This window comes from Enhydra lutris, unplaced genomic scaffold (genome assembly GCF_002288905.1).
Source record: "Enhydra lutris kenyoni isolate GAN:26980312 unplaced genomic scaffold, ASM228890v2 scaffoldscaffold2, whole genome shotgun sequence".
In the NCBI taxonomy this organism is placed as follows: domain Eukaryota; kingdom Metazoa; phylum Chordata; class Mammalia; order Carnivora; family Mustelidae; genus Enhydra; species Enhydra lutris.
In genome coordinates this window covers 92,434,997-92,449,445 of record NW_019154086.1, presented here as the reverse complement: position 1 = coordinate 92,449,445, position 14,449 = coordinate 92,434,997, and the positions used below count along the sequence as shown (strand labels likewise).

The 14,449-nt window shown below is 33.3% G+C and overlaps 1 protein-coding gene across 2 annotated transcripts in view; it reads right to left on the bottom strand.

The window, feature by feature from the left end:
- LOC111149636 (neural cell adhesion molecule 2) overlaps window positions 1-14,449 on the bottom strand; it is a 514,271-nt gene that overhangs the window by 126,869 nt on the left and 372,953 nt on the right. For both annotated transcript variants that reach the window (XM_022506828.1, XM_022506836.1), the window contains one exon: window positions 11,806-11,956. In XM_022506828.1, the coding sequence (XP_022362536.1) occupies window positions 11,806-11,956 (151 nt within the window). The remainder of the gene's footprint in view (window positions 1-11,805; window positions 11,957-14,449) is intronic.

Genomic DNA, 14,449 nt, shown 5'->3' with positions numbered 1-14,449 from the left:
CTCTCTGCTGGGCACTGAATGTTTGTGTACCCTCCCTACCCTACCCCAAATTCCTAGGTTGAAGGCCTAATCTTTAAGCTGATGGGATCTGGAAGTGGGGATCTTTGGAGGTGATTAGTTGTAGAAGTCAGAAGAGTAGAATCCCATCACAGGATTAATGCCCTTAAGGAAAGAGGAAGATAGGAAGTGTCTCAGTGTAGTTGCAACCAGGAAGGGCCCTGTAAGGACAGAAGTAGTAAAAGGGTCTCACCGATAACCTGCCCACACTGGCACCCTGATCTTGGACTTCCAGACTGTCAAACGGTGAGAAATAAATGGTTGCATTTAAGCCATTCTGTCTACAATATTTTGTTATCACAGTTAAAATTAAGACACTCACTTGCTAGGAGAACTGGGATTTCTGGGGCAAGGTCTTCAGTCCAGAGGAAGGACAGAAAGCTGTGACGCCTTGGAGGCAGAGCTCACTATTTCTGGGTAGTTAAGAGGCAGTGATAAATACAGTAGTTATACAATATGACTATTTTTATTTCTTTAATATTTGTTTGCTCATTTCTAAGGTTTATCTTCTCAAGAGTTGGATATTTCCTAAAATTCCTTAACAACTTTTCATCATCGTAATCTCTGAAGTACATTTAAACAAAATGATTTGATTTGAATCAAATGGTATCTATGAGAGATAGACTCGAGTAACTGATGGTACCTTTACCTGAGGAGCATGGTATTTCGAATTTTCCCAGGGATACGTGTAAAGTTTGGGTTAAAAAAATACACCTGAGCAGTAAAAGATTTTTCACCTTTTTCTTTTCATATGACATTCTTATCTTCTTCAGATAGAGATAGCTTTATATTTCTCTCAAGAGACTGTCCTTGAAATTTTCATACTGGATATAAAGCCTAAACAGTTATTAGCATTAGAACCAACTTATTTCTACAAACGAACCCTCTTCTTTAAAGTCTGAACAGCTTAAATGTATTACAGTGAGTATAAAAGTTGGGATCATAAGACAAGATTTCAATCACAGATACAAATGTGTGTCTGCCACAACCAGGAAATTTTTCTAATTTCAAAGTATTTACTAAGATATATTTTTTAAAATATTAAAATCCTTTTACATCTTATCTACCTTATCCTGGACATGCAGCAGCTCATGCTGCTAGAATCACTGTTATCTGGAGACTGTAAAATGTGAAGAAAGTATTATGGGATAAAGCAAATTCAATTCTAGGAAAGCCATGTCAATATGGAAGTAATGTGCATCTGTTATAAGATTAATTAATATTGCCACATGTTTAAAAGGTTTCTGATATTCCTAATGCTTTGACACCCCAGGAGAAAATGCACGTAAATATTGCTATTATGTCTAACAAGAAACAAAAGCAGGTGCAGAAAGCTGGATGAGAAAAAAAAGTAAATGAAAAATTTAATATTTCTTAACATGCATTGTTATCATGTAACTGTTAAATTAAAATTATCACATAAAATAATTAAGTTTAATTAACAGGTAATATGCAATAAGTAGATTGTCACAATACTAATTTTAATCAAATGTACATGTAATCGGTGCTTATTCCACATATCACATGCCTGTTACCTCCTTTGTTTTACAAATTGGAACTTTAGTTCAACCTATGTTTAATAGTAAGGTAATGCCTTTGAAATGTTGAAAATGAACTGGCAGGAAGCCAAGAAATCTGTTCCAGATGAAACATAAAAGAGGTTTTGAATTTAAAAAAAAAAGGGGGGGGCTGAATCTAAAGACCTTAACTTTAGTGCTATTATAGTAAATATGGTTGGTATCAATTATAAAAGGCTTGATTCTTTTTCACTCTTTTTTTAGAAATCAGAGACTGTAGCTGCTTGAATAAGGCAGGGAAGACTGTTTGGGTCAGTGTTTTATGACATTGTGTGATTTTGTAGTTTTCACAGTTCCCTGTACTGTCCTTGATTTAAAGACGCAGAATAAAATTATTTTTACCATTTCTAACTTGTAAATATTTATTTACAAAATAACTTCTCATAGCATTGCATGTCAGGTTCTAAGAGTTTCAGTGGTATAATAAATTAGCTGCTAAATAAAAGTCCTATCTTACAACAATGCAGGCTTCACTTACCAAGAAATAAGCTTATTAGATAGCGTCAATACTTACTATTGGTGTAATATCTAACCAAAATGTCCACTAATCTTTATATGAAGGAATATAAGACTTACTACAGTGGTGGTATCGTAAGTCTAAAAAAAAGTTCCAAATTTCGTAATAAAATTACACTCATTTACAAGGAAAATAATTGAAAGAGAAGAGCAGGCTGACTAAATTTTAAATGAAGACCATGGTTACATATTCCAAATGACCATTTAATAATCCCCAAAATAATCCTAACTGTAGACAGATGATACCGCTATGCCTTTTCCTCTATTTCTATCACAAGAATAAAATTTGAACTTTAGCAATTAATGAAATTAAGATTAATAATTATGTTAATTTTATTTAAAATTCATCTCTCACTAGCATATTTACATAACTTAGCATAAATGAATTTTCCACCATCTTTTTCATCAACTTTAAGCATTTTTATGATTCAGTTTTGATAAATTATATTATCCAAGAGGTAATTATCTTATATAATTGTAAGAGATTATAGCATAGAGAAGAGGTCAGGCACATGGATGGGAAAATTTTAGCATGCTAAAGCTAACATTTATTCTTAAATGTAGTATAAGTTTGGAAAAGTGGGCTAGGCTTCCAACATATTTTGTATTGTCCTAGAAATCATGAGTAATTTTAATTGTGAAAAATAAAGAATTCTCATTAAGGTATATGAAGAAATAGTATAAAAATTTGGATTAATCAAAAAGGAAGGTACACGTCTAGGGACTTACAAATAATTGTAATGACTATTTAAATGATATTCATCATGAGGAGAAAACCAGAAGCAACATCCTGTATATAGCATCCCTGTGTAGGTTAGAACCACAGAAGAAGCTCCTTTCAGTTGGAGATTTTTAAAAAAAGAAGAAGAAGAAGGAAAAATGTCAATGGAATGCACAATTAAGTATGTTTATTCATCTTCAAATATAAGACATTTTCTTCTGTTTTACTTAAAATTTAGCCTTTATCAATAGAATTATCTTTCTATAGCTGAAGGATACTATTAAAAACTTTGAACATCTAATTCTAAACCTCAGCTAAAGTTATCCTGTCTCTTAATTTAAATCTGAAGTGATTTACACATGGAGAACTTAATACACTTTTCAGGATAATTAAGGTTTGTGTAGAAATAAATGAAATTGACTGCACAGAATATCAATATACTGAAAAGGGAAAGAGAAACTCAACTCCTTTTAGGACTTTGCATTTTAAATAATCTTTGATTGAAGTAATGCTTTGTTTGCAAATACATGATTTATAAAAAATAAAAGCCAAAAATGAAATTTGAAAAAAAAGTAGAAGGAAGAAATATACTAAAAACTCCAAAAAAAAACTGAAATGAAAACATTTGTATCTTAATTCCAGAAATGAGGGAAAATAAGTATTTTTATGATTTAAGGTTGTATGAAGAATATATAGAAATTTCTGCTTCCATAATGGCAGTATAAATTTGTGATTGCCCATCTCCCCTACTGGTAATGATTAAAAGCTCCAGAGATGACTCAAACTAAACAAAAAATACAAAAACAATAGCAAAAGTCACTACCTAAGGCTTCTGTAAACAAAATCAATGAGATTGTGGAAGATAATTAAAATTACTTTCCCACATCTTTTTCTCTCTCATGACTTTGTATAGAGGGCAGGCCATCGCTGAGGTGCCTTACGGTGATACTGGAGTTAAAATCTGTCCAGAAGTGCAGAGTTCCTTGGGAGAAGCCAATACAGGATGAGTAGGAAGGGGGCAATCCCAAATAGGGATCAGACAAGGAGATGCCATAATTCTTCATATAAGTCACAAAAATCAGCCTAAGTCCTGAGCTTTGAATGCATGGGACAGGCACAAACTCATATAGAAGTTTTAAGAAGTTATAAGAAGCTTTAAGAAGTTATTTGAGATTTGAGTCACCGCTTATAGTAGGCAGCACAGAATTTAGGAGGGAATCTCTGCTTAATACATTTTTCCCAGATGTTTGTCAAAAGTCTTAGAGTCTGCACGACATAATATTTAAAGTACCCAGGATTCAAACCAACATTTCTTGGCATTCAATGAACCAGAAGAACATGAGCAATTCTTTTTTTTTTTTTTAATTAACATATAATGCATTACTTGTTTCAGGGGTAGATGTCTATGATTCATCAGCCTTACACAGTTCACAGCACACACCATAACACACACCCTCCCCAATGTCTATCACCCAACCACCCCATCCCACCCCCCCAAAAGATAATCAACACATGTATTCCAAGATGACCCAGATGTTGAGTCTATCAGATTTTAGATTTATAGATTTTAGAGTGACTATTCTAACTATGCTCCATGAAATAAAGGAGAGAATACGTAAAATGAGTAAGAATTTTAAAGTCAGCAGAGAAACAGAAAATATAAAACAGAACAACATTAGAAATTCAGGAAAAAAAATACTATCTTAAAGAACTCACTGATTAAGGCTTAGGAGCAAAAAGGAGATGATGGAATAAAAGTTCTGTTAATTTGAAGTTAAAACTGCAGAAGTTATCTAATCTAAAGAATGGTGAATAGTTAAAATATATAAAACTGAACAGTATCTCGGAGATTATTTTTAGGTAATTTCAAAAGGTCTAACATGCATAAGTTAAGCCCAAGAGATGAGAAAGAGATTAGTAAAGAACTAATAAGAAATAATGTCCCCAAATGCTCAAATAGATATAGACAAATATAAATTTACAGATTCAAGAAGCTCAGTACACCCCAAACAGGATAATTCAAAGAAAACTGCACCTAACCCATCCCAATCAAAACAATGAATAATACAGATAAAGGAAGTAACCTGAAAGCAGCTAGTGAATAACGACATGTGGCATACGAGGAATTCACAATTCAAATCATCATGAATTTCTCATCAGAAACCAAGAAGGTTAGATGACAGTGGAACAAAGCCTTTGAAAAAATGGCAAACCATAATTCCTTCCAGGTGGGAAAAAAAAAAAATCCTTCAGGAATGAAGGATGAGGAGAATATTTCCAGATTGGGGGAAAAAAAAAAAAAAAAAACAATCCAAAAAAAAAATGGTAAAAATTAAAGGAAAAAAAAATTTTTTAGGGTGAAAAAGAAAAAAAAAACCAAAAAAAAAAAAAAAAAAAAAATTGGGTCTTTAGAGATGAAGAAAGAGTGAAATAAGTGGTAGATGGATAAGTAAATTAAAATATTTTCTTTTTTTTAAGATTTTATTTATTTATTTGACAGATAGAGATCACAAACAGGCAGAAAGGCAGATAGAGAGAGAGAGAGAGAGAGAGGAGGAAGCAGGCTCACTGCTGAGCAAAGAACCCGATGTGGTGCTCAATCCCAGGACCCCGGGATCATGATCTGAGCCGAAGGCAGAGGCTTTAACCCACTGAGCCACCCAGGAGCCCCTAAAATATTTTCTCTTCAATTCCTAAAAACCTGTATGACTCTTCAATACAAAATTTATCATAAATTATGGTGAGATTTCAGTGAATGTAGATGTAATACCTCTGCAATCAATAGGAACAAAAAAATTCCTAGAGAATCACTTAAGCAAAATAATACCAAAAGTATATTGCCAACATACAAATTAAAATAAATCATTAATATCTCATATAACTCAAAATAATGCAGAAAAAACAAATAGAATATGAAAACACAGAGGGAAAACACAGGAAACAAAATTTTATACCTGAATGAAATCATATCAAATACAGCATTCAGTTTAATAGTCTAGCCTATGAACTATGGACAAAATATAGTCCAAGGACTTCGTATATGCGTGCTTACAGTTAAGAATGGTTTTTACATTTTTAATTGTTGTAAGAGAGAAATGCACAAGTTTTTAAGATAGTTTCTAGGTGACAGAGACCATATAAGGAAAATTTAAAATATTTATTACTTGGCCCATTTCCTGCTGATTCCTACTTCAAATATTAATGTTAAGTTACAGATTGACAGAATTAATAAAAAAGCAATACTCTGTCATATGCTGCCTAAAAAGACACAATTTAATTTCACATAAAAGTGCAACTAGGTGGAAAGTAAATAAATAAAAAAAGGTGTATAAACAGTAAGCATAGGGAGGTATGAGTAGTTATCTGAATATTAGATAAATATATATTAAAGCAAATGATTACTGGAGAAAATGAAAGAAATAATTCATGAGGAAGACATGTGTGGGAGAGAGGGCAATGACCTGCTCCCCGCGCCCCCGCCCCTGGAAGATATTCACATCATAACCCCTGGAACCTGTAAGTATGTTATTCTACGGCAAAGAGAACTTTGCAGCTGTGATAAAGTTAAAGATGTTGAGTTGAGAAGAATATCCTGAATTATCCAATGTGGGTCTCCTATAATGAAAAGTCAGAGACAGAGAAGATGTGAGAAAAGCAGCAGAATTAGAGTGGGGTGATGTGAGAGAGACTCCATCTGCCTTTGCTGGCTTTAAAGATGGAAGCAGACCAAGAGCCAAAAAATGTGGGCAGATTCTAGAAGCTGAAAGGGACAGAAAACAATCTCCACAAAAGAACACAAAGGAACACAGCCCTACCGACATTTCATTCCAATGAAAATCCTTTTGAACAGCTGACCTCCAGAACTAAAAGAGAACATAGTTGTGTTGTTTCTAGCAATTAAGTTTGTTGTCACTGGTTTTAGCAGGAAAAAAAAAATACAACTGAACAAGCTATACATGGGCATGGCCTCACTGAGCCTAAAGATACCTGACACAAAAATCAACAGGATTAAAGTGAGAGAGAAATGTTCGCAATCATGGAGGAGGGTTTTAACACCTCTCACTCTGCTCTCTGTGATAAAACAGCTATCTAAAAAAAGTCAGTAAAGACAGAAGATTCAAACAACACTGTCACCTACCTCTATCTAATTGATATTTCTAGAACACAGCATTCTATAACTGCAGAATACACATGCTTCTTTTTTTTTTTATAAATATTTTATTTATTTATTTGACAGACAGATCACAAGTAGGCAGATAGGCAGGCAGAGAGAGAGGAGGAAGCAGGCTCCCCACCGAGCAGAGAGCCCGATGTGGGGCTGGATCCCAGGACCCTGGGATCATGACCTGAGCTGAAGGCAGAGGCTTCAACCCACTAAGCCACCCAGGTGCCCCAATACACATGCTTCTTAAACACACTGTGTAGTCACTGAGATAGATCATTTGCGGTGACATATATCTCAATAAATAAAAAAGAATTTAAAAAATCACACAACGGAGTATTTTTAAACAGAACTAAATGATATTAGTAATGAATAACAGCAAAATATCTAGGAAAACATTAAATATCTGGAGATTAAATCCTTACAAATAAATATGGACCAAAGAGGAAATCACGAGAAAAAATTAGAAAATATTTTCAACTATTTGAATGACAACAAAAATACAACATATCATAATTTGGGGGTTGTGCTGAAATATTCTTTAGTGGGAAGTTTAGAGTTTTATATGGTTATATTAGAAAATAAGATATATCTAAAGTAATAACCGAATATTTCACTTCAAGAATTTATAACCAAAGTTTAAAGCAAGTCCAAAATATATAGAATGGAAATAATGAAAATAAAATGGAAACCAACAAATTAGAAAATAGATTTATATATAAAGAATGTAAATTAACAAAACCCAAAGCTAGTATTTTGTAAATATCAACAGTATTGGCAAATCCTTGGTTAGAAAGAGGAAAGTCTTTTCAAAAATAGTGCTGAATTATTTTGATAGATGTATGAAAAAATAATATGTATTGACTCCATAAAAATGAATCCAAAACAGATCACAGATTTAATGCAAAATCTAAATCAACAAAACATTAAATGAAAGCCTAGGGGGCGCTTGGGTGGCTCAGTTGGTTAAGCATCTGCCTTAGGCTCAGGTTATGATCCCTGGGGGTCCTGGGATCCAGTCTTGCATCAGGCTCCCTGCTCAGTAGGAAATCTGCTTCCCCTCTCCCTCTGTCCCTCCCACTGCCTGTGCTCTCTCTGTCAAACAAATTAAAAAACAATCTTTAAAAATAAAATCTTTAAAAATAAAATAAAATAAAAAAGAAAGTCTAGACGTAAATCTTTGTGGCCTTTGTTTAGATGATGATTGCTTAGAAGGAACATGAACAACATCACATATGAGTTCAATTTGATAAGCTGGACTTGAGCAAAATTTAAATCTTTTGCTCTTCTAAGAATCATATTTATTCTAGAAAAAAAGAACTATGTCCACACAATGTTCAAAAATGTACACAAAAGTTTTTTGTAGTAGCCCTAAACTAAAAATAACCAAATGCTCATCAACAGGTGAATAAACAAACAAACTCTGTTCTGTCCATACAATGCAAAGACAAGAACACATTATAAATTTTTGATTCATATTCAACATATCAACGCATGCTGACTGAAAGTGCTTAGCAAAAAATTAAAATTAATGTATGATTCTGTATATAAAGTTCTGGAAGTGCAACTAAATTATAGTGCCAGAAAGCAGACTAACATTTGCTTGGGAGGGAGAGTAAACGAATAAATACATTACAAAGGAGCTTTAGAAAATTCATGGGGGTGATGTAAATGTTTGTTTAGATGATGTAACAGATTTGCAGGCACAACCATATGTCAAAACTGATCACATTTTGCCCTTCATAAATCGGCATTGTACTGTGGTCCAACTATATTTCAATAAAGTTGTCAACAGGGGATATTTATTGTTCTAATTATTTTTACTAAAGAAGAATGAAATTAAGTATTTAATTTCTTAAAAAAAGGAAAAATTGATCACGTGCTCTGAAAGCTATCAATAAAATAAAACAAAAATTAATCTTAAACAATGGTTTAATAGTTAAAAAAAACTATGTTATGATTTTTGAAATAGTTCTATCTAACCAGCTTCTAATCAACAAGAAACAACAGTCTCAAGGAATGTTCAAAGAATTCTCAAAACATTCTTTTACAAAGCAAGTTTTTAAAAAATCCTTCCTAAATAAGAGATACTATTTGCTCATGAGCTTTATTCTAAACATTTACTTCAGAAAATTAAACAGGCTGACCAATGTTTAAACCTTTAAAGCAAAGGAGGAATACCTCTGTAATCAAAAGCAACTTGTACCTTGTAGTATCAATCCTTGAAAAACAGAGTGCTCTAAGTGCTTTTTTTTGTATTAAAGTATTTATTTTATTAAAAGATCACAAGAACATGCACTCTGTACTGATATATACAATCATGTGTTTACCCCATTATTTTCTATCTAGTTGAAAACATTAATAACTACAAATCTCACATCATTTTATATCAGCATTTCACATTATCTTGATATTTTTCTCCATCCATCACTTCAAAATTTGAATTCAAGTTGAGGTTTGATTTAAATCTCTGTCAATCCCAGTGTTCTAATAAAGCATGAGCTCCGTTTTATTTATTTTGTGTCCACAGTCACTCAGTACTGATTCTAAATCTTAAACAGCTTAATGAAAACACCCTAAGTTTGATCTAGTATGGTTTTTTAAAATTCTTTTCAATGAGGTTTTAAAACATAGACACAGAAATTATAGATCTTAATTTAACTTTTTTATTTATTTCATAATTAAAACTTAGGTAGGCATGCATGGAGGGCAATTCAGAAGTTCTAGGACACCTTTGAAGGATGTGGCTATGTACTTTTAAATGGTTAGGTATGATGAAACCCCCAAGAATTTCTTCCTTCAACCCTCCTAATTTACACATATGGAAACTGAGGTCCCAGGGATGCAGGTCACACAACTAATTAGCATCAATCCTAGCACTGGTACAGCTACCCAATATTGCCTATATGACCCAGTAAGCCTCATTGGGTTTTGGAAACATCGACAGTGCTCATTTCTCCTGAGCTCCACTTTTCTGAGTACCTACAGCAGTGATTTAGTAATAATTCTATGATATGTCAAATAAGCTTTTAAATATTTACAAAATGCAAAGAAAAAGAAAAAACTAAATTAAGTTTTATTAAGAGAGGGGTGCCTGGGTGGCTCAGTGGGTTAAAGCCTCTGCCTTCAGCTCAGCTCATGATCCCAGGGTCCTGGGAAAGAGCCCCACATCAGGCTCTCTGCTCAGCAGGGAGCCTGTTTCGCGGCTCTCTCTCTGCCTGCCTCTCTGCCTACTTGTGATCTCTGTCTGTCAAATAAATAAATAAAATCTTAAAAAAATAAATAAATAAAAATTTTTAAAAAAAGTTTTATTAAGAGAATATGATTCCTACCACTTTTTTAGCACAGTGAGAAGAGGCTGGGAGTAGTCTATGAACTTGTCCTCCAAACAGGTTGGACAGCTCTAATATAAATCATGTTTTGGCACCCTTAAATTTGTGCTCATGTAGATTCACATTAAAGAAAAAGAAAAAAATAATAAAGTAAATTTTGGATTCAAATACATATTTTGAATTACAAAATCTAAACAAATGTGTTGAAAGTTTGAGAAATAGTTCTAATTTGTTACAAGTGCTGATGACTTGAAAAAGATATATATATTAATATGTAGCTTATTTATATATATGTATGTATAAAATAATGAGAAAATAGCAGAAAACACTATTAGGAAAAAAGCTAAATTAGTTATTAGCATCACTTCTTTCTCTGTGTGTCCTGAATAACATGCCTTTTTCGTCTCTTGTTCTGTTATGTTATGCCATCATCGAAATACGATGGCAATTAAACAACTTTCTTGGAGATTCTCTAACTTTAGCAAATGAAACCTGTACTTTGTGAAATAATTATTTAATATCTTCCATAATTTTTTGCAATTGTATAAGTGGCCTTTTCATGAATTTCTTAATAAGAACACTTATGAATATGTAAAATAATATGGATTATTTGTGTCTGTTCTTGAGGAAATATTTGCTTTCTAGAGACATTCTCAAAAAGAAAATAATCTTATATCACAGTTATCACCACTTTCTATCACTATTAATGTACTAGAAATTCTCCAATAGGAATGTTTTGTCGATCAGAGTATCTTGTACACTCCCACTATGACAGTTATGTCCTCTTGAACATCAGAGAATCTCCAACATTGATGATTCCTGAATATTTATTGAAAATAATATTAAATTTCTTCCCTTTTGTGAACATATATATGACATAAAATCCCACTCAATGATATAAGGTGTATTGTGCGTTTACATCAGCCCTCATATTCTCCAAATCTCAGGTCATAATTCCCACTTACAGACAACAAGCATTATTCTGATAAAATATGAATGTTGATATATTCAATCATTTTAAAAACACTACTTCATATCTTATGAGAATTAAAATAATTCAACAAAATAACTACTCAGGTGAAACACAGGGCCGTTAATATTATAAGTAAACAGATAAAACTCTAAGGAGATACTAACAAATAACTGATAACTAAAGCAATTCAATTTATACTGTGTTTGGCTTAAACACTGCATAAAAGAAAATCACAATTTTCTGAATAAGCAGTATCAAAACCATTAAATTTATAGCACTGTGAAATGTCCTATAACATCCACTAGATGTCTCTAATAACTGACTTTGAATGGCCACGTTAGTTCTAGAGCTATCCGTCAAATACGGAATTATGAACTACAGAGGTATTTGGAGGATCCTACTAAAATTCGTATTTTTCAAAGCAGACAAAGTTGTTTTAATAAACATACAAAAGGAAAATGACTTACATTCAATATCAAGGTACATGCTCTTTTGGTGCCCTCCAATCCTACTCGCAGCTTCACAGTCATATCTCCCTGAATCTGACAACTTCACATCTTTAATATGCAGTGACGAGCGTCCATGCTGCCCTTTGACTTCGATACGGCCGTCTGGGCTCTGTTTACATCGATTCAGGAAAAAGAAAAATTTTACGCTTGTTTTGTGTGAAATGATGACTAAACATAAGGTGTTTATCACATATATGATAAATGAAAATAACGTCTTACCAGCATTACTTTTTTTTTTTTTTTTTGAAAGCAATGTTTCTGTATTTATGACTTACTGATTTTGGCTTTTCTGTTGTACCTGCCCACCTGCTTACAGGGACACTAACATGTAGTAAAAACTTCAACAGGTGTTTTATCAACCCCTTTTATTTAGTGCACTCTGTGCTTTTTAAAAAGCTGGCATGTTCTTCTAGAAAGGGCTTTGTTGGCTTCCAATTACGCTTCTTGCAAACATAACAGAACAACAATGCCTATTCAATTGTGGCTGAAACCCCCCAGTGAAAATGATATTCCTCCTTCACGTTAGTTAGTTTCCTGTTTGACCGTGTAAAGACAATGTATCAAGATGTATGAAAATTAAAGCCTTGAAGAAGAATTTATAGTTATTTTGGAATGAATGAAACAGCACTGCTCATAAGCCTATGTAGTACATTACTCAGATAAATTATTAAAAACAGCACTATATAAGTCCTTCTTAGAAAGTCAATGGAAACAACATGAAAAAGATTAATCACATGCTCCATGAATATTGATGCAAATCAAGGACTTGCTTGTAATCGAATAGCCTATAGATTACATTTCAAATAAGAATTCTTGTGTGCAACCTAATTGGTATACCTACAATTGTTTTCTTAAATCACTTAAATACCATTATAGCACACATATTAAGACAGAGATAGTTTACTTACTGAATTTTATTTTGTACAATCAGGGAATATAGTGAAATTTGCATTTTATAATTCACTTGTAACATGTACTTTACTATTATTGAATTGATTGTTTTCAGTATTTGAGGTTTTTGTGCCTCAATAAAACTGCATGGCACACATGGGTTTTGAAATATGTAAGTTATTATGTAATAATATAATGGTTGTTTAAGTTTCTATATAACTGAAATTCAAATAAATTTCAATACTTGTACTTTGTATTATTAAAACTTGTTTATTTTCTTTTATTTATATCAACAGACTATTTTAAAGCTCTTTTTCAAACATGAATTTGATTGGGACACACTATGATCACTTTTTTTTGCTTTCTAGTTTTATACAGGCATGAGGTTACTATACAACCAAATCAGTCACTCATAATTCATTTACTATCATTATCGTAAAAATGTTCTTCAAAAACAAAGAAACAAAAACATGCTGGGAATGTATTATGCAACCCCGATCAGGCCAAAAATATGTTCCCCAATTCTCAAGTATTGCTAAAAAATAGTAAGGTGAGGCTTTCAAGCAGAAGGCATTCTCTGCTGGCAATATTTAAGAGGTTTGTCTGCCAACCCAATTACTTACTTGAGAGGAAAGAAAAAAAATGCAGAAACTCGCAGAAGTTAAAATTAGAATGAGTAAACTCAAAAGCAGAATGGCGAATTTGTTATACAAAGTAACTAACTACTTTTTGATATAAATGGGTTAGTAGTTCCTTACCTTATCGCACCACTATCATTGGACCCTAGGGAACTACCCTTCCTTCCTTAAGTGCAGACTTCCCTTGGCTTTCAGGACACCCATACTCTCCTATTTTTTCTTCCAGTGTCTCTTTCCTGACTACTTTTTAGTCTGGGTTGCAGCTTCCTCTCTCCCTGGGGACCCCTGGTTTCTTTCATGGATGCAACCAATGCACTCTGCTTAAGACACCCTCATCCCCTCCCATACTAGCAGCTGTGATCTCTAGTCACTCTTCCTCCAGGCAGGATCCCTCTCTCCTTGGAGAGCTACGGAACCAGAGATGTCTCTTTCAGGGCATGCCCATTTGATATTTCTCAAATCAGCATGTGCAGATCCGAACATATCACTCCCTCACCCAGCATGACCGGCTCTACTCCTGCGGTCTTCCCCTCCGTGAATGGTACAGATTCTTTTTCATGCCCCATGCTGGACTACATCTTCCGTTTGAATCAGTTTTTGAACATTTACCTGTTTATAATTTAAATGATGATAAATGTCAGTTTATCATCGTGTTCAAAATTATCATCTTCAACGTCTAGCAACTGTGTTTCCATGGACGTCTCTGCTCTCTGCTTCACATATTTGCAGTCTTAGTCATGCTGCTGAGTTCGAGGAACACTAAGGGGCATCTCTGGATTTCAGAAACAGCAATCACATTCAGGGTGAATGTAACCGAAAAAGATTCCCTGACTCTGCAAAAGCCATCGGCATTATGTGATTCCCTATGTTTCTCTAGCAAAGTCCCATTGCAGATGCAGAAATTATTTCTTTGTGTAGCTAAGAATAAGTTTTTTTTAAAAAACAAACTTTTAATTCTCATAACAATTTCATGAAGATTTCATATCCCCCCTGCTCTATAATAATGAATAACATTGTATTGATTTCTGAATAACTTCCTTGCCTTTCTAAGACATCACTTTTCTGTCTGAGCA